A 22,636-nucleotide genomic window follows, 5' to 3' on the forward strand; every position below is an offset into this window, starting at 1 on the left:
GAGTTGGAAAAGCTATGCCGTTAAAATGCCAGCTATGGGCAGAAGCTTGAAGTGACAAATAGGAAAAGCAGATATCATAGCTGAAACATTTGCTGCTGTACACAGCAGGGAACATTTAGGGATGAACATAGGCAGAACAAAGTAATTAGAGAATATGGAGCTGTAAGGAAACAAGAAAGAGAATGGGATGAGGTCGCTTGGTATGAAAGAATTTAAAGTAGTCCTTCAAGTAGTGGACACACAGCCCCTGGGGAAGACATCATGTTTATGCCATGTTTCAACAGCTTCCTCAAGTGCCATTGGAAATGTTATTGGAACTCTTTCATCAGATCTGGGGAGATGGGGCTGTGCCAAGTAGGAAAAGGGGTATTGAGGTTAAATTCTATTAGTCTTGGCCGTCAGCACATACAAGAGTGATGAAAAATGAGTCGCTGATGACCTAGCAAAAAGGGGATTAGGAAAAAACAACTGTCACAGTACCATTCGGTAAAGGAAAGTGTAACGGTATCGTGAGGGGAAAAGGGTTGGACATATGGGAAGGTAACCAGAAAGGAAGAAAATATTTTAACTTACAAAAATCAGTAATGATAAAAAAATAATTAAAGAAAGGAATAGAAGAGAGGAAGTTGCCATTACAAGACTTGGTCATATGGGTTGGAATGATATAATGTATATACTTTGGAAAAATAGTGTGAGAGATGTCAAAAAGAAAATGTGTATCATGTAATTATGCACTGTATAAAGTACATATCAGGGAGAGAGAGGCTGCACGATTGGATGAGATTAAATGTGTGAGGAAAGCATTTTTCATTTTTTTGAGGGAAACTAAATTAACACTTAGCATCATAATAATAGATATAGTTATTATTTTCACAGCTTTCCGGGGCAGTTTGAATGATTAAAATTGCACGAAGCGAGGGAGTTACGGTAATTTGAAATACACATGCGCCGCAGTATCACCGGTGATCCCCATCCATCCATCCGTCCTCAGAACTGTGAGGCTGACGCTCTAACCAGTCGGCCACCGTGCCCCGGTGATCCATCCATCCATCCATCCATTTTCTGAGCCGCTTCTCCTCACTAGGGTCGCGGGCGTGCTGGAGCCTATCCCAGCTGTCATCGGGCAGGAGGCGGGGTACACCCTGAACTGGTTGCCAGCCAATCGCAGGGCACATCGAAACAAACAACCATTCGCACTCACAGTCATGCCTACGGGCAATTTAGAGTCTCCAATTAATGCATGTTTTTGGGATGTGGGAGGAAACCGGAGTGCCCGGAGAAAACCCACGCAGGCACGGGGAGAACATGCAAACTCCACACAGGCGGGGACGGGGATTGAACCCTGCACCTCAGAACTGTGAGGCTGACGCTCTAACCAGTCGGCCACCGTGCCGCCGCCCCGGTGATCCCCGTCGTTTTAAAACAATTCAGGTGGTGACATGAGTGATGCAGACACTTGTACAGTAGGTGGCGGTATGCACCTAAACGTCGCTTGCTCCAATAATTGGAAGACGAAGAAGAAGAAGAAGAAGAAGAAGAAGGAAAAAAAAAAAGAAAAATAATGCGGGAGAATATAAGACGTTGAGCACATGCGGTTGTGTGTTCAACTCACTTCATAAAGACAAGCAACATGACTGCATCCTCGGTGGAGTACACTATTGGAGGAGTTAGGATCCAGTTCCCCTGCAAAGCGTATCCATCCCAGCTGGCCATGATGAATTCAGTATGTAAAACGTATCATTAACAAACACGTTCAAGTTAGCTCAAAACAAAACAAAAACAGTACTCTTCACAAGTATTTGTGTGCCTATGTATTATGTTTTGCGTTATTAGATTCACACATGATCAACAGAACCGTAGCTTAAAAAAAACACGTTTATGTTAACAACTAAATAGTACACAAGTGTGGAGACTCGAGGGTGACATGAAAGAAAAATAAGTTTTGCATCCCCATGCAATTATTATTTTTTTTGCGCGTATTATCCTTCGGCGTTATTAGGAATCCCACGCGAATTCCTGGCAGGACACACCCGTCTCCAACATTATTGGCTTCAGGACACTCGCCACTGCACTATGATTCCGCTCGAACACGACCTACTGTTTCCAGACGGGGAAATAATTGTGATTTAAGGCATTGATACACTAAGCAAGAGTGATTGGGAGATGAAGCTTCTTGAAGCATTGTAACACTTCAGCCATTGGTTGGAGTAATGGTTCATTTCTTGATGTATTACAAAACAATGTTTGACCAAGTAATTACCCAACATAAAGTGTAAAATTTAATTGAACGTATTCTGTGTGCTTAAAATGGTCCTCATCCCTGGTATGACAGGTTGCATAATGTTTTTCTGTCACTTCGGGAAAATGGCATGGGCTTAAGAGGGCAGAGGATTTTGAAAGGACTTATTTAGAAATAACAGTTTATCATCATTTTTGTGTTAAGTGATTAATTCAAGAGCAATATTTTTAAATTGGGGTACAGTAATTTCTCCTCTCCCAGTGAGGTTTTATTTTACCTTACTTTCTGTGAATACAATAACTACTTTTCCCATGAGTAAAATAAGAAACGGTGGAAAATGCCGTTTTTGATAAACAAATGTAATTGACAAGCCTCAATTTATAATTCATAATGCGGTGCAGTCCCAGTTGGGGTTTGAACTTAGGTGACCACTGTACCCCAGGTTGAGAGTGAGTGCACCAAAGGCAGCGCGGCTTCGGACGTCATCGCTTCCCGGTCCGCCCCTAAATGAAGCAAGCCTCGATACGCGCTTTGCGGAAACGCACCCCTCCATTACTCGACACACGCCTCGAAGACTTGGCACATCTCGTAACATCACTACAAAGCAAATGTTCGGACAACATGACTACATTCATCCGACTGTCGCATCGGCACGTCTGCTTGTCAAAGTGACGGTTTGCACACCGTGACGCCAAGTACCTACGTTCTGCGCAAGCGTGGGTAGTAATATCTTTCCAAACAGTTGGCACTGGCGTCGTCAGCCCGTGGTCATTTGCTTGTGGAAAAAGAAACAACATTGATGCAAAGGAAGCAAAGCACCGGCTACTGTGACTGTATATCCGTTGGAGAACGGCACTTCTTTACAACCGGTAAGCCAGTTAAATGTACTAGTTTCAAATCAAACCTCCTATATAGTATATGCCAAACATAGTAAGTACATGTACCTGTACATCGGTTTCTTTTTTGTTGTTTTTCTGCTTTCAGTGAAACACCAAATGCTATTTGATGTCTTGAAATATGAGATATACTGAGTTATGTGGTTCAAGAGCCTTTGGCACCAGTTCTGAGTACTAGGATTACCAACAATTCATTGTTGCAGCAATATGATAGGTTAGGAAAGAGACATTGCTTAAGCTATGTGTGATATAAAGATATATATAGGCCTGATAAGTTGCAATAATGTTGGTGTCTTTGTTTTTGGTAGAGGACAGACTGCACCAACAAACCACGTTGATTCTGAAATCAAACAGTGTTTTACATTGTACTTTATTTTTCCACAGAAGAGTCGCAGAATGTTACTGATGAATTCTGAGCTCAGTGGAACATTTGCCACCCAGCAGGAACTGATTTGATGGTCACGCTGCGCTTGTCTTGGTCAAATGGTAAGTGAGATGAAGGATTTGATACGTTTAAAATTAAACATTTATTTATACACTTTTTGTTGTTTTCCTCATGTGAAGCACCAAATGAGGTATTAGTTTTAGTAAAGTGTTATATAGATGGATGAAGATGTAGAAGTAGAATCTTTTGTCATTGCACAGTGTACAGTTACGATTCACAAGCAGGTGACACATTTGAAAATATTCGATGTTTGTCATTTGCACAGTAACAACGTAACACTGAACAATGAAATTCTTACTTTGCTAGTCTCCCTCCACTTACACAAAGAGTACAAAAAATCGCAGAGTAATTGATTTTGACAATTGTTTTGTTCGTGCAAAATATACAAATATTTACATAATATATAAAGATGTAGCCATTCAACTATTCAAGCATTGTGAGTTGCAGGATTACAAAAAAATACATTGCAGAGTGCACAAGAGTCTTGATGGATATGATAACTGAGTTACAGTATGTGCTGCTTAATATTTACAAGGCAAATCTTCAGAAGCCTTTCATACCATTTCAGATTCTGAAATAAGCCTTATTGTGTTTGACACGATCTTCTTTTGTTTCAGTTCATGGACATGTTTGAAGCGTGTCAGAAATGTTGCTGATTGATTCGGCGCTCAGTGGAATGTCCCTAACTGTCTTTGTGTTCTGGATGAAGCAACATTAACATGCGCCACCCAACAGAAATTGGATCAACATTCTACAGTTGCAAGCACTCATTTGCCAAAAATAAAATCATTTTTTTCCCTGACAATGGTGTGCTGTCATCAAGGACTAAAATGGTATCTTTCAAGACTTGTTTTCTTGCATAGGAAATAGATCATGTATTCTTATCAGTCAGAATCAGAATCATCTTTATTTGCCAAGTATGTCCAAAAAACACACAAGGAATTTGTCTCCGGTAGTTTGAGCCGCTCAAGTACGACAACAGACAGTCAATTGACAGAGAACACTTTTGAGACATAAAGAAATTGACAAAAAAAAAACAGTCACTGAGCAATAAAGGGTTGCTAGTTATCTGGTGATGCCAGTATGTTTTTTTTTTTTTTTTTTGACAATTGTGCAAAAAGATGCAGAGTCCTCTAGCACTTAGAGCAGTTCGAATGACTAATATTACAATAGTCCGGTGCAATGACCGTTGTGCAAAGGGCGCTGAGACTTCAAGCGAGTAGAGCAATAATCTGGGACAATGTCGATTGTGCAAATGTTGCAGATACTCCTCAGTCAGAGTGCAAATGGAGCAGATGCTACTCTGGCATGGGTGGCCAGTATTGGTCTACAACAAATATGCAAATAGTGCAGCGTGGAGAGACTACTACAGTGAGTGCACGAGTAATGTATAATTGGCCCCACAGAAATGTGACAACCAACTCAAGTCAAAACATTTCCAGCATGTTGTAATGGAATTGTAGGTTAGGGGTATAAGAAGTTGATCGCAAGAGGGAAGAAGCTGTTGGAATGTCTGGAGGGTCTGAGAGGATTTTGCATGCTCTTGTCTTAGTTCTGGCAGCGTGCAAGTCCTCAAGGGTGGGTAGGGGGGTACCGACAATCCTTTCAGCAGTTTTGATTGTCCGTTGCAGTCGGAGTTTGTCCTTTTTTGTAGCAGCACCAAACCAGACTGTGATGGAAGAACACTGGACTGATTCTATGACCGCTGTGTAGAACTGCCTCAGCAGCTCCTGTGGCAGGCCATGCTATCTCAGAAGCCGCAGAAAGTACATCCTCTGCTGGGCCTTTTTGAGGACGGAGTTGATGTTGATCGCCCACTTCAGGTCCTGAGAGACTGTAATTCCCAGGAACGCTGGACAGCGTGAGGGGCAGCTGTGGCCAGTATCATCTCTACAGTCTTGAGCGTGTTCAGCTCCAGCTTGTATCGGCCGCACTACAGCTCCAGCTGCTCCACTTCCTGTCGATATGCAGACTCGTCACCGTCCTTGATGAGGCCAATGACAGTGGTGTCATCTGCAAACTTCAGGCGTTTGACAGCCGGGTGCGTTGAGGTGCAGTCGTTCGTGTAGAGAGAGAAGAGCACCGGAGAGAGGACGCAACCTTGGGGCACCCCAGTGCTGATGCTGCGTGTGGATGAGGTGGCCTCCCCCAGCCTGACCTGCTGTGTCCTGCCCGTCAGAAAGCTGTAAATCCACTGGCAGATGGCAGGTGAGACGCTGAGCTGGAGAAGCTTGGATGAAAGGAGTTCAGGGATGATGGTGTTGAACGCTGAGCTGAAGTCCACGAACAGGATCCTCGCGTAGGTCCCTGCACTGTCGAGGTGTTCTAGGATGGAGTGCAGTCCCATGTTGACGGCATCATCCGCAGACCTGTTCGCTCGGTAGGCAAACTGCAGGGGGTCCAGCAGGGGATCTGTGACGCTCTTGAGGTGGTCCAGCGTGAGATGTTCAAAGGACTTCATGACCACAGATGTCAAGGCAACAGGCCTGTAGTCAATTAGACCAGAGATTGTAGGTTTATTGGCGAATGGAATGATGGTGGAGCCTAATAGCATACAATAACAATAGTTACCTGCTTTTCCATACCGGATCGGGTGTGGAGTGGGTTAACAAAGTCTCCCACCGGAGCCGTCCACCTGCAGGGCGAAATTCAGCTGCTGTGGGTCGAAGATGGAGAGGTGATCAGCGGGTTCTTAGGCAGAAAGAGAAGAGGAAAGCACAGAGCCTAGAACTGAATGTGGGGACTTTGAATGTTGGGACTATGACAGGAAAATCTCGGGAGTTGGTTGACACGATGATTAGGAGAAAGGTTTATATGTGTCCAGGAGAGCAGGTGGAAAGGCAGCAAGGCTAGAGGTTTAGGCAGGGTTTGAAATATTTTACCATGGGGTAGATGGGAAGAGAAATTGAGTCGGAGTTATTTTAAAGGAGAGTTAGCTAAGAATGTCTTGGAGGTAAAAAGCGTATCAGATCGAGTGATGAGGCTGAAACTTGAAATTGAGGGTCTTGTGTGTAATATGATTAGTGCTATGCCCCTCAGGTAGGATGTGACCTCAAGGTGAAAGAGATTCTTTCAGGAGGTAGATGAAGTAGTTCTGAGCATCCCAGACAGAGAGAGTCTTTATATTCCCGACGGACCCTCCTCTCCATCACCCCTGAATAGACCTTACCAGGGAGCCTGAGGAGTGTGATTTCCCCCTGTAATTGGAACACACCCTCCGGTCCCCCTTCTTAAAAAGGCGGACCACCACCCCAGTCTGCCAATCCAGAGGGACTGTCCCCGATGTCCACGTGATGTTGCAGAAGCGTGTCAACCAGGACAGCCCTACAACATCCAGAGCCTTGAGGAACTCCGGGCGAATCTCATCCCACCCCTGGGGTCCTGCCAACGAGGAGCTTTTTAACCACCTCGGTGACTTCAACCCCAGAGATAGGAGAGCCTGCCTCAGAGAACCCAGACTCTGCTCCCTCATGGGAAGGCGTGTCGGTGTTTGCTTCAGTGACCACCAAAGCTGCATTCCGCTTGGCCAGCCGGTACCCATCAGCTGCCTCAGGAGTCCCACAGGCCAGACGTTACAAGACGTTTATTCATGATTATAGAGAATGGTTGTGCAATTGAACAGTATGAAGATTTATTTTTATCAAATTACATAATATACTGCAATAACTGTCCTGTGGTAATGTTCTTGACAACATTTTTAAAATGGGGAAATTCAAATTGCTCTAGAAGTGAATTTCTATCAGTTCGGAGCACTGTATACCGTCTACTGAGTATATTGTTTTATACCACGCACCCCTAATTTCATCTCTAGTTGTGACAGATGTTGTTTTGTGCATGTTTCCAGTGTGAATTAATGTGAAATCAATGATATCGTCACGAGGTAAAGGAGTAGGTGCTCAAGGGTACCTCGACAGTTGTCAGGAAGGCAGACGAGCAGCTCTCCAACAACATGTTGGCATTTAACATTTGTCCGCAACTCGACTCAGTTCGTGACCCTCCGGTTTCAAAGCCCAAATACCGTACATACAAATGAGGTACTGATGGCCATTGGTGAAAATTGTCCAACATTTGTCAAAGTAACTTCTAGACTCTTGTTGGTGATACTTTTCCGATTTAAATGTTTTGAGTAACTTTTAAATAAAGATTTAGCTCTTTAGATAGACAGCAGGTCTGTTAATTATCTTCTTAATCCCCTTATGATCAACAATGTTTTATTGCAAACAGGATAAAAATTTTAACTTGCTGTCAAATTTACAGATCCTACGAGGGTTGAACTATGGGCAGCATTGTTTGCTGGAAAGTCCTACTGGAAGTGGCAAGAGTTTAGCCTTGCTGTGTTCAGCACTGGGATGGCAGCAGGCACAGTTTGGTAAGTAAAAAATGGTCTGATGAATTTTATTTGGGTTTAATCAGGTTTACTTTAATTGTGGGCAGGTTTGTCCTGAATACTAGGAATGTCCCGATTTACTCGTCCGATCTTCACTTTTCACGTTTTCACTTCCGATCTGATACCGATATTACAGCCTTGAGTTTTGGCCGTTACCGATATCGGTTTACTCCGATATCGCCAATAATCATACATAATTTACGTATTTTGTAGCATGTCGTGTTAGAAAAGGCTTAAGTGATATTACTCAAACAGAACAATGATCAGCAACGGTAAGTATGAGGAAAAACTGACCCATTTATTATTAACCAATTGGTTACAAAAAATAAATGTGCAGTGCACATCTTGACCTAAGGGGACAGTGTTGTGCACACAGTGAGAGGGAAAGAATGTAGAAGCAATGATCGAATTGCTAATAGAACTAATTTTTCACACAGTTTGAAGAATATATGCCTGAGAGTATTGTTATATTGCCAGTTTGTATGTGTTTATACAGCATTTATGTACCAATATTCATTATTTTGCGAGATTTGTGCCGCAAGTTCTATGCTAATTTTCGTTAGCTCGTGAGTGGTGTTTTTTATTTCTTGTGTGTTAGCTTTGAGCTGGCGATTTTTGTGAACAAAAACGAAAAAACTAAATCTGTGGGGTATTTGAACCTTCAATAGGTGTAATTCTTTTCCGTGTGTTTAGTTTTACAGTGAACTTCAACTGTGTCAATAAACGACTTTATGCAAGCGAAATTCACTCTTACTCCTTGCTACGATGTTAGCACCTTAGCAATCAGTTGTTGTGATCACGTGGGATCTGCACTGCTAGATAGAAGTGCTGAAGCGGAGCATGGAATGGATAATAATCCTTGAATGGAAGACATTTGGGACAACCAGAACCCTTCCAAGAGCTGGCCGTCCGGCCAAACTGAACAATCAGGGTAGAAGAGTCTTTGTGAGAGAGGTAAAGAAGAACCCAAAGATCACTGTGGCTGAGCTCCAGAGATGCAGTCGGGAGATGTGAGAATCTTCTAGAAAGTCTACCACTACTGCAGTCCTCCACCAGATGGGGCTTTACGGCAGAGTGGCCCGACGGAAACCTCTCCTCAGTGCAAGACACATGAAAGCCTGCATGGAGTTTGCTAAAAAACACCTGAAGGACTCCAAGATGGTGAGAAATAAAATTCTCTGGTCTGATGAGACAAAGAGAACTTTTTGGCCTTAATTCTAAGAGGTATGTGTGGATAAAAAAAAAAGACGATCCCCAAATCCAGGTGTGAAAAACGTTTTGCATCATTACCAAACAGACTCATGGCTGTAGTAGCTCAAACGGGTGCTTCTACTAAATACTGAGTAAAGGGTCTGAATACTTATGACTGTGTGATATTTCAGTTTTTCTTTTTTAATCTGCAAAAAATTCAACAATTCAGATTTTTCTGTCAATATGGGGTGCTGTGTGTACATTAATGAGGGGGGAAAATTATTTTAGCAAATGGCTGCAATATAACTGAAAAATTTAAGGGGTCTGAATACTTTTCATACCCACTGTAAAATCTATCAATAATTAAACAGCAATCCAGCCCCTTGTCAGTGCAAATGAATATTAGCTGGTTCAGTCCTAATTGATGGGATACAAAAAGGTCTCATTGCCAAGGTGTGAGTCAAGACATTTCTCATGATGGCAAAGAGCAAAGACCTGTCTCAAGAGCATCGCAAAGTAATTGTTGCAAAACATAACGATGGCATTGGTTACAGGCGCATATCCAAGCTTCTGAATATTCCGGTGAGCACGGTCGAGGCCATAATACCTTAGTGCAAGGCCAATCATACCACCATAAATTTGCCTCGATCAAGATTTCTGACAGAGGAGTGCAAAGAATAATCAGAAGAGGTGTCCAAGAGCCAAGGACCACCTGTGGAAGCTTCAAAAAGACATGGAATTAGTAGGTACTGTAGTCACTAGGAAAACATTGAGTAATGCACTCCGCCGCCATGGACTGTATGCACGCTCAGCACGCAAGACCCCATTGCCGGGAGGAAAAAAAAGCATGTTAAAGCTTGCTTTAAGTTTGTTGAATACTGGGAGAATATAGTCTGGTCTGAGAGCAAAATTGAACTGTTTGGATGCCATAATGCACACCACGTTTGGAGGAGAAATGGCACTGCACATCACCCTAAAAACACCATACCAACAGTGAAATTCGGAGGTGGTAACATGATGGTGTGGGGCTGCTTTTCTGGAAATGGTACTGGTAAACCTCACATTATTGAAGGAAGGATGAATGGGGAAATGTACCGTGACATTCTTGACAAACATCTGCTGCCATCTATGATGAAAATGAAACATGGGTGGACATTTCAGCAGGATGATGATCTAAAACACACTGCCAAGGAAACTCTCAATTGGTTTCAAAGAAAAAAAATACTGATTGTGATTTATTTTATTTTATTTATTTTTTAAATTTTATTATGAGAGAGAGAAATCTTTGCAAAGAGAGGAAAAGGTACAATTTGTCATGAGTTGTTACCCCTCACTGAAGAGCAAGCAGAAATCACGTTCCTTATACAGAAATGAGAGAGACAGGAAAAAAATACATCCCTCTCATTCCCACAACATTCTCACACAAACTGCTTCCCAGCGGCACTGAAACTTATATTTATGGGAATGGGTGTATGCAGAGCATGAAAAAGGAAGAGAAATCCAGGAAGTCGTCAAAATAATCCTGAGCACATTTGCAAGGACGCACAGAAGTACAGTGCTGTCTAAGAGCTATGGAACATCCATCCATTTTCTGAGCCGCTTCTCCTCACTAGGGTCGCGGGCGTGCTGGAGCCTATCCCAGCTGTCATCGGGCAGGAGGTGGGGTTCACCCTGAACTGGTTGCCAGCCAATCGCAGGGCACATACAAACAAACAACCATTCACACTCACATTCACACCTACGGGCAATTTAGAGTGTTCAATTAACATGCATGTTTTTGAGATGTGGGAGGAAACTGGAGTGCCCGGAGAAAACCCACGCAAGCACGGGGAGAACATGCAAACTCCACACAGGCGGGGCCGTGTGGAGTAAAACGTAAAGGTTATATAAAACTAATAGTTGATGTACATGAAACATAAATGTTCCAAATCAAGATCCCCCTTTTTGATAATATAATCAACTGTTAAAGTTGGGAAAAAATACTCGTCATAAGTATTCATACCAACCATTGTGAATTATTTTATCTGAGGAAAGACCAATGAAGTTCCAGAAAACCAAATGGACAGTTGTCTTTCGTTTATTGGCAAGGAGTAACAACGCGTTTGAGACAGTTTCCAGAGTTTGAGACTGTCTGCTTAAACAAAGGGGTGCTATCTATCTTACACTCTTGAGTAGGGGGTAGGGTGGAAGGTGCCAGAAAATTCCACTCCCTATAAGGCAAACAACAGATTTTACAACCTTCAGAAATAAGCCCAGACAAATGACTTTCTTCTCCCAGGCTACGACTGTCCAGATCTCACACAACCTCCTTTATTTATTTTGATATGCGGGTGTTCTATCTATAAAAATATATCAACTATTAATCACATTAGGAAAATTACTAAACACTAACCAAAAACATTAAAATAGTATGAAGTAATCTAAAAGACATAACAGTATTACATGTATCTACAAAACAGCCTTACAATTACCCACAAATTTACACTGTAAGTTTAAGAAAATCCTTAATAAGCAGGTTGTAAATCAGTCATGCAATAAAGTTAGACCAAGGAATATGAGTCATCAGTCATGTCATTCAAGCAGTCTGTTAGAGGGAAAAAGTCAGGAAAAATGCAGGTCACTAGCGGGTGATGATGTTAGTCGGTCACCAGAGGTCACCTGTGAATAGTGGACAATAGCAGTGCCAACCATGTGAGAGACTAAAGATTTGACCAAAGGGAACAGACAACAGGACATGAAAAAGAGTACAAGAGCAATACAGACCATAAGTGCAAAGCGATACAGCCAAGCCTGCCATCAGAGTACTGTGAACCAACTTGAATCGAGAACGTCCTCGCGCGCAACGATATTGCGGAGAATAGTGAGATTTTTAATGCCACTGGCAATAACGCCTGTATCGCCAGCGTTGTCAGGAATGTGTGTAAAATAGATTTGGTTTAAGAGGATGCAAACACCGCCCAGAGATGCGAATAACAGATCAAGTGCCACGCGGTTTTGGAGGGCAACTTCACGAATTGCCTTTGTTCCGACACGTGAAGGCTTCTTTATACTCGTGCGGGCGGTGACCACGCTGAGGTCGCTGTGGCAGTTTCCCTTTATACTCGAACGCAACCCGCGCGCGCTGTTTTGAAAATGTGCTGCAGTTCTCCAAGTCGGGGGTGTCTCTACGGCTTGTGGCGGTGGTATATGCGGCCACTAAATGAAAGTCGTTCAAGCAATGGTGAATTTGCCAATTTAATCCGACCTCTTCGCAACATGGATGAAGAAATGTATTTCGGGATAAGCGCAACAAGGTTAAATGATTTGGTGTGTCAACTTCGCCCTCACATTAATCACCAAAACATATATATGGCCCTCATAACCCTGCAGGAGAGGCATGCGGATTAGGTTATTGGCCAGCGGTGGCAGCCAGCAGGTAATTGCCTCAAGCTACTGCATTTCCCTAAGCGCTGTCTCGGGCATTGTGATGGAGGTTTGCACTGCAATGTGGAAAGCGACTACTGCAATAAAATCTTGTTCCGATACCACCGCATCCCTCTTTTCACCATCACTGGGCTTCATCTTGTCAACTCAAACGCGACCGGATACACTCGTTACCATAGCGACGACAACAATAATGGATCGCACCGTGTGTTTATAAGAAGAAAAAGAGGAAAACGTGTGTTGCTGGGAGAGGATGTTCTTTTAAGGCTTGCTTGCGGTATGTTTACGTACTTTTAATACGATACCGCTCGCAAGCAGGCAACAAAACGTTATGTAGCCTAGCAAGCTAGTGCTAGTGTAACTGTTTGCAAACATGCAGGCGTTCTGTCGAACCATGCTCTAAAGTTTTGGTGTGTGTGAAGTAATTAAATTACAAAATTTACAAAAGTAATTTACAGTAAGTTAGCACCCATTATTTATGTCATGTTGTAATGTTGGTTTGACCTGAGTACCAAGATGGCACCTACCAGTGTGGTCGCCTCGGTTACGCGCTCTCTAGTATTGTTTTTGTGTTTTTTGTTTGTCTTTGGAGACATTACACGACTCACTTACACAAGGGGAGACTTGCTAACCATCAAGGAGGCTACTCCGGACTTTCTTCCACCAACTTTTGCAAATCCGCTCAGTTTTTTCCCTGAGTTACTCATCGGAGCGGCGTCCGCGGTCTTTGGCGCATGGAGGCGGAGGCGGCACCACAGAGGGAAGAGAGCCGGCATCCAGGTGAAACAGATTGGCGTTCCCGTCGATCCACCTCGCGAATGTACGCTCCCTACCCAACAAAATGGACGAGCTTCATCTTCTGATAAAGACCAGTAAAGACATGTGCTTTACGGAGACCTGGCTTTGTGACGCTGTACCCGATGGCGCAGTCTTGCTTTCCGGCTTCCATCTTCACTGAGCAGACCGCGACATGGAATCATCGGGGAAAACAAAAGGCGGCGTGCCCAACTTTGTGCACCACTGGCCTCGTCTGATCACTGCTTAATTCACTTAATACCGAATTACAGGCAAGAACTTAAATGCGCGAAGCCTACAGTGGAAAAAGTGGACCAATGAAGCAAAGATGGAACTTCAAACCTGTTGAGACTGCACAGACTGGAGTGTCTTTGAAAATTCAGCTGGCAGCCTGGATGAATATACGGACACTGTCGCATCCTATATCAGTTTCTGTGAAGATGTGCGCGTATCAACAAAGTCATTTCGCACATTCAACAACAACAGGCCTTGGTTCACTGCCAAACTTAAGCAGCTTCGCCAAGCTAAGGAGGATGCATATCAAAGCGGGGAAAGGGCCCTGTATAAGCGAGCTAGAAACCAGCTGACTAAAGAAATTAACATTGCAAAGAGGAACTGTGCAGCAAAGTTGGAAAAACAGTCTAGCGCTAACGACTCTAAATCAGTCTGGCATGCATTCCAATCGCTGACAAATTACAAGCGACGATCCCCCCCAAGCTGAGAACAATAGCACAACAAGCCAACGACTTGAATACCTTCTCCTGCAGATTTGAAAAGGACACTTTCACACCCCACACCCACCCAGCCACACCACCGACTTCTGCGTTAACCATGCGCGAACAGGATGTGAGACGCATCTTCAAACAACAAAAGATTAAGAAAGCGGCAGGCCCAGACCATGTGTCCCCATCCTGCCTCAAAGTCTGCGCACAGTCTCGCTCCAGTCTTCACTCAGATCTTCAATAGATCTCTGGAACTGTGCGAAGTACCATCCTGTTTCAAACGCTCCGCCGTCATTCCAGTCCCCAAGAAACCTGCAATCTCGGGTCTAAATGACTACAGGCCTGCCGCCTTGACATCTGTGGTCATGAAGTCCTTTGAACGTCTCGTGCTGGACCACCTCAAGAGCGTCACAGGCCCTCTGCTCGACCCCTTGCAGTTTTCCTACCAAGCGAACAGGTCTGCGGATGATGCAGTCAACATGGGACTGCACTTCATCCTAGAACACCACGACAGTGCAGGAACCTACGCGAGGATCCTGTTCGTGGACTTCAGCTCAGCGTTCAACACCATCATCCCTGAACTCCTTTCATCCAAGCTTCTCCAGCTCAGCGTCACACCTGCCATCTGCCAGTGGATTTACAGCTTTCTGACGGGCAGGACACAACAGGTCAGGTTGGGGGAGGCAACCTCATCCACACGCAGCATCAGCACTGGGGCGCCCAAAGGTTGTGTCCTCTCTCTCTACTCGAACGACTGCACCTCAGCGCACCCGACTGTAAAACTCCTGAAGTTTGCAAATGACACCACTGTCATCGGCCTCATCAAGGACGGTGACGAGTCTGCATATCACCAGGAAGCGAAGCGGCTGGAACTGTGGTGCGGCCGACAGAAGCTGAAACTGAACACGCTCAAGACTGTAGAGATGATCATGGACTTCAGGAGGCATCCTTCGCCACAGCTGCCCCTCACGTTGTCCAGCTGCCTTGTGTCAACCGTCGAGACCTTCAAGTTCCTGGGAATTACAGTCTCTCAGGACCTGAAGTGGGCGACCAACATCAAATCCGTCCTCAAAAAGGCCCAGCAGAGGATGTACTTCCTGCGGCTTCTGAGAAAGCCTGCCACCGGAGCTGCTGAGGCAGTTCTACACAGCGGTCATCGAATCATTCCAGTGTTCTTCCATCACAGTCTGGTTTGGTGCTGCTACAAAAAAGGTAGGCAGAAAGGATTGTCGGTACCCCCCTACCCACCCTTGAGGACTTGCACGCTGCCCTAACTAAGACAAGAGCGTGCAAAATGCTCTCGGACCCTCCACATCCCGGTCACCTGCTCTACCGGCTCCTTCCCTCAATGCAAACTAGAACTAGCAGACATTCCAACAGCTTCTTCCCTCTTGCGATCAACTTCTTAAACACCTAACCTACAATTCCATTACAACATGCTGGAAATGTTTTGACTTGAGTTCGTTGTCCCATTTCTGTGGGGTCAATTATATATTACTCGTGCACTCACTGTAGTTGTCTCTTGCATATCTGTTGTTGACCAATACTGGCCACTCATGCCAGAGTAGCATCTGCTCCATTTGCACACTGATTGAGGAGTATCTGCAACATTTGCACAATCAACATTGTCCCAGATTATCGCACTACTCGTCACTTTAAACCGCATACACTCCTTGAAGTCTCAGCGCCCCTTGCACAATGGTCATTGCACCGGACTATTGCAATATTAGTCATTCGAACTGCTAGAGGACTCTGCATCTTTTTGCACAATTGTCAAAAAAAAAATGTACTGGCATTACCAGATAACTAACCACCCTTCACTGCTCAGTGACTGTTTTTTTTTTTTTTTTTTTTTTTTTTTTTGAAATTATTATTTTATTTTTATTTTTTTTGTCAATGTCTTTATGTCTCAAAAGTGTTCTGTCAATTGACTGTCTGTTGTCGTACTAGAGCGGCTCCAACTACCGGAGACAAATTCCTTGTGTGTTTTTTGGACATACTTGGCAAATAAAGATGATTCTGATTCTGATCTTTTGCACAATTGTCAAAAAAATAAATAAAAAATTCTCCAGCTCAGCGTCTCACCTGCCATCTGCCAGTGGATTTACAGCTTGCTGACGGGCAGGACACAGCAGGTGAGGCTGGGGGAGGCCACATCTTCCACACGCAGCAACAGCACTGGGGCGCCTCAAGGTTGTGTCCTCTCTCCGCTGCTCTTCTCTCTATACGAACGACTGCACCTCAACGCACCCAGCTGTCAAACTCCTGAAGTTTGCAGATGACACCACTGTCATCAGCCTCATCAATGACGGTGACGAGTCTGCATATCGACAGGAAGCGGAGCGGCTGGAGCTGTGGTGCGGCCGACACAACCTGGAGCTGAACACGCTCAAGACTGTAGAGATGATCATGGACTTCAGGAGGCATCCTTCGCCACAGCTGCCCCTCATGCTGTCCAGTTGCCTTGTCTCAACCGTAGAGATCTTCAAGTTCCTGGGAATTACAGTCTCTCAGGACCTGAAGTGGGCGATCAACAACAACTCCGTCCTCAAAAAGGCCCAGCAGAGGGTGTACTTTTGTATTACACAAAATATAATGTCTTTGTTACGGCAATAATTCAAATTTGCATGTCACAATGAATTGTCGGACCTGCGTGGCTTTATCGTCATTATGCCACCCAGCGGCTAGTCCAAACTGCAGCTTCTCTATTGTCGACAAAACTTGCTGCTTTCCGCTACTAATGTGCAATGCTTGTTGTGACGCCCCAGCTATCTACGAGCTACAACTAACGCGGCCAAATAAGATGCTGAGCCGTGGAGGCGAACGCCGCTCAATACGATGCCGAGCTGCCGAGGCGAAAGTGTGCGCATTGCGTCCGTTGTCAACGCAGCGTCCCTAATCATCGCCTCCATAACAGTGAATAAACTACATTTATTTATCTACAATTATCCTTATCACGAAGGACTGAGGGAGTATAAGACAGCAGACAGACGGCGGGAAAGCGAGTTGCTAAGCTGTTGTGAGCTGAAGTCGCAAAACACCAAAATAAGTGATACATAAGTGGTCCAGTACACTTGCCACATTGGTCTGGCTGGAACCACATTATTGCGGAGATTAGCAAACTTTGAGGATCAAAATACAGTAGCAGGCAAATTAGTGTCGATAGAAGGAAATACTGAAATATACTGTACGATAATGCTAGACAGCTACATAAACACAAGGACTGGAAATCCAAACTGAACACGTCACCACTGCTACATCATTTGAGAAAATGGGCCTATAAATATAAAAGTACAATTAATATAACAAATATTTAGAGTACACTGTATAAGGTAATGGCGGCACGGTGGGCGACTAATTAGCACGTTTGCCTCACAGTTCTGAAGACCCGGGTTCAAATCCAGTCTTGTCTGTGTGGAATTTGCATGTTCTCCCCTTGCCTGTGTGAGTTTTCTCCGGGTAATCCGGTTTCCTCCCACATCCCAAAAACATGCATGGTAGATTAATTGAAGCCTCTAAATTGCCCATAGGTGTGAATGTGAGTGCGAATGGTTGGTTGTTTATATGTGCCCTGCTATCGGTTGGCGACCAGTTCAGGGTGTGCCCCGCCTTTTGACCAGAGTCAGCTGGGATAGGCTCCAGCACGCCAGCGACCCTAGTGAGGATAAGTGGTACGGAAGATGAATGAATGAATGAATGTATAAGATAACCTTTATTGGTCCCACAATGGGAAATTTGTATCATTTCAGCAGTAATTTTGGATACAGGAAATGCAAAAAGAGCATTCAAGAGAAGACATTTGGCTGCAAATGCGTCCACCATTACAAGATTGATGCAATAAATACAGCAAAATAACAAATATTGAAGCCATAATTTATTAACTATGACAATTATAAGGTAATTATTATTTGGTGAAACTGAACAGTATGCATAATTATTATTATTTTTTTATCCTACCACAAAACACACTGCAATAATTGTCCCATGGTAATGTTCTTGACATAATTTAAATAATCTGGAAATTCAAACACATTTTTCTGGAAGTTAATTTCTATAGGTTGACAGCTCTGCAGTCATAGCCATAAATGCAATTTTACTTACGGTTGGCATAGTTTCATAAATAATAATTTGATTAATTTTATAATAGTTTGATTAACTTTTATATTTTAATTAATGGAAAGCATTTTGTGTGGAATTCTCTGCATGCGCTTAAAAATTCAATTTGATTAATACAGTGTTTTTTTGGTTTTCAGCCTAAGGCTCCCCTGTTTCAGTCAAGAATTTTCATTTCGGTACGTCACTAAAAATAAGTGACTTGAACTTTATTTTGCACACTATAAGTATAATTTGTGTTTATTATTTATAGAGATGATTTTTCATGCTTTTCTCTTTTTTATTCTATTCAAATGTAGAATATGCTTAAGCAGTGGTTATGTGGTTATGCAGTGCTAACATTTAAAAGTGTTTTTTGTTACTGGTTTTATTGAAGGTATTTTTCAGGAATTCCTAATATCATTTTTTATTTTTATTATTGTACATTCTTATTTTTATATTACCCATTGATTAACAATAAATGGGTCCATTTTTCTCGTACCTACTGTTGCTGATTATTGTTCTCTGTTTGAGTGATATTACTTGATCAAGCCTTGTCTGGCATTCCATACTACAAAATAAGTATGTACCGTTATTGCTGATATAAGATCGGACTGATATCAGTATCAGATCGGACTGAAAATTCAAGGCTGCAATATCTGTATCGGATCGCAAGTGAAAAAGTTGGATCGGGACAACCCTAGTGAATAGCCACAGTCAAGTCATGATTTTTGAAGGGGTGGCATTACTTTTTCACACAAGGTCAGGTAGCCTTGAATATTTTTCCCTTAATAAATAACTATTTAGAAATTGCATTTTATGTTTACTTGGGTTATCTTTGTCTGACATCTTAAACATTGAAGTGGGGAACTATGCAAAAATAGAAGAATTTGAGAAGGGAGACAATACTTTATGGCACTGTATACACATAGAAACTGATGAATTGCTGACGCAGTTTAATACATTTTTGTTTCATGTGTGATTGCAGATAAAATGCAAAGAGAAGAAAGCTCTGGAGATGAGAGCCACTCTTGTAAAATCTCTGATGTTACAAAGTCAAATGTGACCATTCCATGCCAGTGTCTGTGCCATAGCAAAGTCAGATGTGCCTCAAATGCCACATTGACCAAAGCTCCTGTTGTTGACCTTACAATGTCACCCACTAAAGAGATGTCAGAACAGCTGCATACCGGATATCAGACTAGTAAGTAGCTTATCTATATTCAAGTCAATTGTTTGAAGAAACTATAATAATGTATATTAATGTATATAATCACAACACAATAATTAAGGACGTATGTGTTTGGTAGATTTATTGTGTCATGCTTCTTCAATATATTTTCCACCGTTGGAAAACCTGTTTGTTTCCCTTTTTATTTTGTGCCACATATATAAAGAATATGCATTTGCGATATGAGTAGCGGAGATGAGTATGTGCGCCCATGCCAATTTTGCGAAATCCTCTCTGCCAATGCCAAACAGCTTTTGTTGCCATCGACTCTTGTTTTCAGCCATTCAGGCACCTGATTGGCAACACCTTTGAGCATGGGTCCTTCTACAGTGGTCAATCGGTGTCTGCTCCAAGAATTGGCATGCTGCATTTGACTGATGTGTTTAGGGGCCTCACGATAGGGCAACTTTAAACTGGGGTTCTGCAAAACCAAGTTGCAGCATTGTTTGGTATGAGCCCGAGTACCAGCTCCACACTGAAGGCCAAGTTCCCTCTGATGGGGGATGTCAGAGATAGGCGGTAAGTTGGTGTCCTAAGAAGACAACACCCCAAGAAGTCAGTTTCCTCACCATGTCAGTATTTCGGTACCGTAGACTGTCTTCAACAGTTTTGCAGTCAAGGTTTGCAGGACGATGTGGCCAAGGGTTCACTGCCAATTATCCGAAACAGACTGCACACAATCTCCGGTGTTAGGGCTGCCAGGAGTCTTGCCATGACATCCCATCACTGTCAGGTCCGTTTGCGCAGGTGACTGCAACGTGCACTGGAACCTAAATATGTGATGGGACATTATGTTGAGCAAATGCAAAAAAAAGCACAAAAAAAAAGCAATGGGAATCCCATATCTCTACAGTCTGAGACCAAACTCTACCCTCCAAGATGACAACGCCTCCTCCAAAGAGCAGGGTTTATCAGAGACTTCCTCCAAAATTTTGGAGTGCTGATGAGGGAATGGTCTTACCTTAACCCCATTGTACCATTGCGGGATCTTGGACATACTGTTCGTGCCAGAGTGATCAACACAACCACGATTTGCAAGAGAATACTGGTTGAAGAATGGGATGTCATCCCACAACAGTGTGTAACCAGACTGGTGACTAGCACGAGCAGGAGGTGCCAGGCTGTTTTGGCTGTGTCTGGTTCATTTACACGCTACTGACTAAGGCTCCTGATTGTTAAATGAATAAATTGTTAAATTGCCAATATGTCTTGTTTATTCAAACGTCCGACTTCAACTTCAGAATACATATAAACACATGCATGCCTGTTGTTTTGCTTTGTCTTTAATTGGAAAACATTTTTGCTGTCTTTTAAAATTTTATTAGAGAGATAACCTGGTTGAGGAAATGGGGGGGGACTAGAGTCAAATTACTCGAGTTTACTCATTGCCACTTTAATGACTTGCGACTTGCTTGCCAAATACTTCAGACTTTCACTTTGACTTAGTCGCCAAGAGACTTGACTTTGACTTGAACTACATAATTCGACATGTCATCTCGTTTAGAAAATCTGGAATTTTTTTAATTAAACCTTATCCAGGTAAGGTATTTGTAATGCCAACTTGGCTGCAAACAGCAGAGTAAAACAAAGCAAAATAGAAGCAAATACATACACAAACTGTACAATGTAATATAGTAACAAGTTCAATTGTGTTGCCACTGTCTGACCAAGATACGGCAAGATCTAATGGCAGTAGTCTGACACGGTGCAATTGTGAAAGACCAAATTTGTTTTATGGTCTGATCCAGGCATTAGCAGTTAGCACTGCTCATCCTCATGATATTGTTGCTTATTTACTGCAATGGATACTTAGATTGGTGACTACGCAAGCGTGAAATGCTAGTTCCTCGGCGGCTTTTTCCCCACTTTTCACTTCTCCCTCACCACTCTTGTCCTGCACGTCGCGGTCGAGAAGAGAACCATTCAAGGCACCTTTCTCGCCTGTAACTATGTGCACGTCGTGGGGCAATTTTCATTTTTCTCATTTTTTTTCCCCCTTCCCAACTTCTTTTCCCTGCTCGCTCTTTTTGCCTGAGCGCCGCAGTAGGTACGCAGCTTGAAGAGGCATGTCATATCTCACAGTTGTTCATACCTATTGCTGCAGCTCGTAGTTAGTATTCTGGTGCGGCGCATGATGCCAATGCATTTTTGTACTGAGGCGCCATCAAGAAACATCGCAATTGGTCGGTAGAGTCCAAATCTGTACCTTCTACCAAGTATACTGAGAATACAGTCTATAATGTGCACCCCTCAATATAATGTTTTTTGGTTTTCACTTGTAGCTTTATATTTAGGCAATTGAAATATTATGTTAGCGAAAAATTAGAGCGGGAAAGAGATTATCAATTGTTATAGTACTCTTACCAGGTCGCCATTCAACAGCGACAATGCAAGATACACACATTCCACAGTATATTGATCAAATATACTCACTTCATTTGTGTTTTTCAGCCAAGTCAGTTCCTGGAAAAAGGTTACTCTCTGAACTGGGTGACACAATCCAGCTTTCCAACAACACTGACCATGACAAAGCAGATTTCCAGCCTGAGAGGAAACTCATTCGCACTGCTGAAACCAAGGTAGCATTAGTATATATATTTTTTAAAATACACTGTTACCTTACATTTACAGCATGTTCAGTTACTGACTCAGAACACTATTTTGGCCCCTGCAGCCTTTTGGTTGTGCATGATTTTGTTCTGTAATTTTACCAGACCCTTTTGTTTATTTTTCTTTTATGTAAGTATACTTGGTGATGATGATTGTTGTGCACCAACTAGGGGAGTGACTGGTTAAGTTACAAATAGCAGAGAGGCACAACTTCCGGTATTTTGGACTTAAACGAGATCCTTACATAAAGAGTGTCATGAAAAACTATTTGCCCCCTTCTCAAATTCTTCATTTTTTGCAGTTTCCCCACTTTTACATTTAAGAACATAAAACAAATGTAAATATCAGACAAAGATTACCCAAGTAAAGATAAAATGCAGTTTTGAAATGGTTTATTTATTGAGGGTAAAAAAACTTCCAAAGCTATGTGACCCTGTGTGAAAACGTAATTGCCCCCCTGTTGATGAGGGTGGCCCAACCAGGTTTTAAAGATTCATAAATTTCTCAGTATTTATCACAGGAAAATTACAATAATATAACGGCAATCGTCTATTAATGATCAGTCTGATAATGCTAGTCTTATGTCACTCAATCTTTGAAATTTT

The 22,636-nt window shown here is 42.9% G+C and overlaps 1 protein-coding gene across 9 annotated transcripts in view; it reads left to right on the top strand.

Annotated features, from left to right (window-relative positions):
• Nucleotides 1-22,636, top strand: part of brip1 (BRCA1 interacting helicase 1) — a 117,122-nt gene that overhangs the window by 27,609 nt on the left and 66,877 nt on the right. For 6 of the 9 annotated variants that reach the window (XR_009789715.1, XM_061782053.1, XM_061782046.1 and 3 more), the window contains exons 1-7: nt 1,573-1,723; nt 2,682-3,108; nt 3,520-3,621; nt 4,198-4,413; nt 7,838-7,949; nt 19,179-19,394; nt 21,873-22,000. Coding sequence is in view for 8 of the 9 variants with exons in the window: in XM_061782053.1 (XP_061638037.1) it covers nt 4,300-4,413; nt 7,838-7,949; nt 19,179-19,394; nt 21,873-22,000 (570 nt within the window). In the remaining variant the exon portion in view is untranslated. Of the gene's footprint in view, nt 1-1,506; nt 1,724-2,666; nt 3,109-3,519; nt 3,622-4,197; nt 4,414-7,837; nt 7,950-19,178; nt 19,395-21,872; nt 22,001-22,636 lie in introns of those variants that run through there. The other 3 variants (XM_061782047.1, XM_061782048.1, XM_061782051.1) reach the window with 3 other exon arrangements.

Source organism: Phyllopteryx taeniolatus, chromosome 8, assembly GCF_024500385.1.
Source record: "Phyllopteryx taeniolatus isolate TA_2022b chromosome 8, UOR_Ptae_1.2, whole genome shotgun sequence".
Taxonomy (NCBI): Eukaryota; Metazoa; Chordata; class Actinopteri; order Syngnathiformes; family Syngnathidae; genus Phyllopteryx; species Phyllopteryx taeniolatus.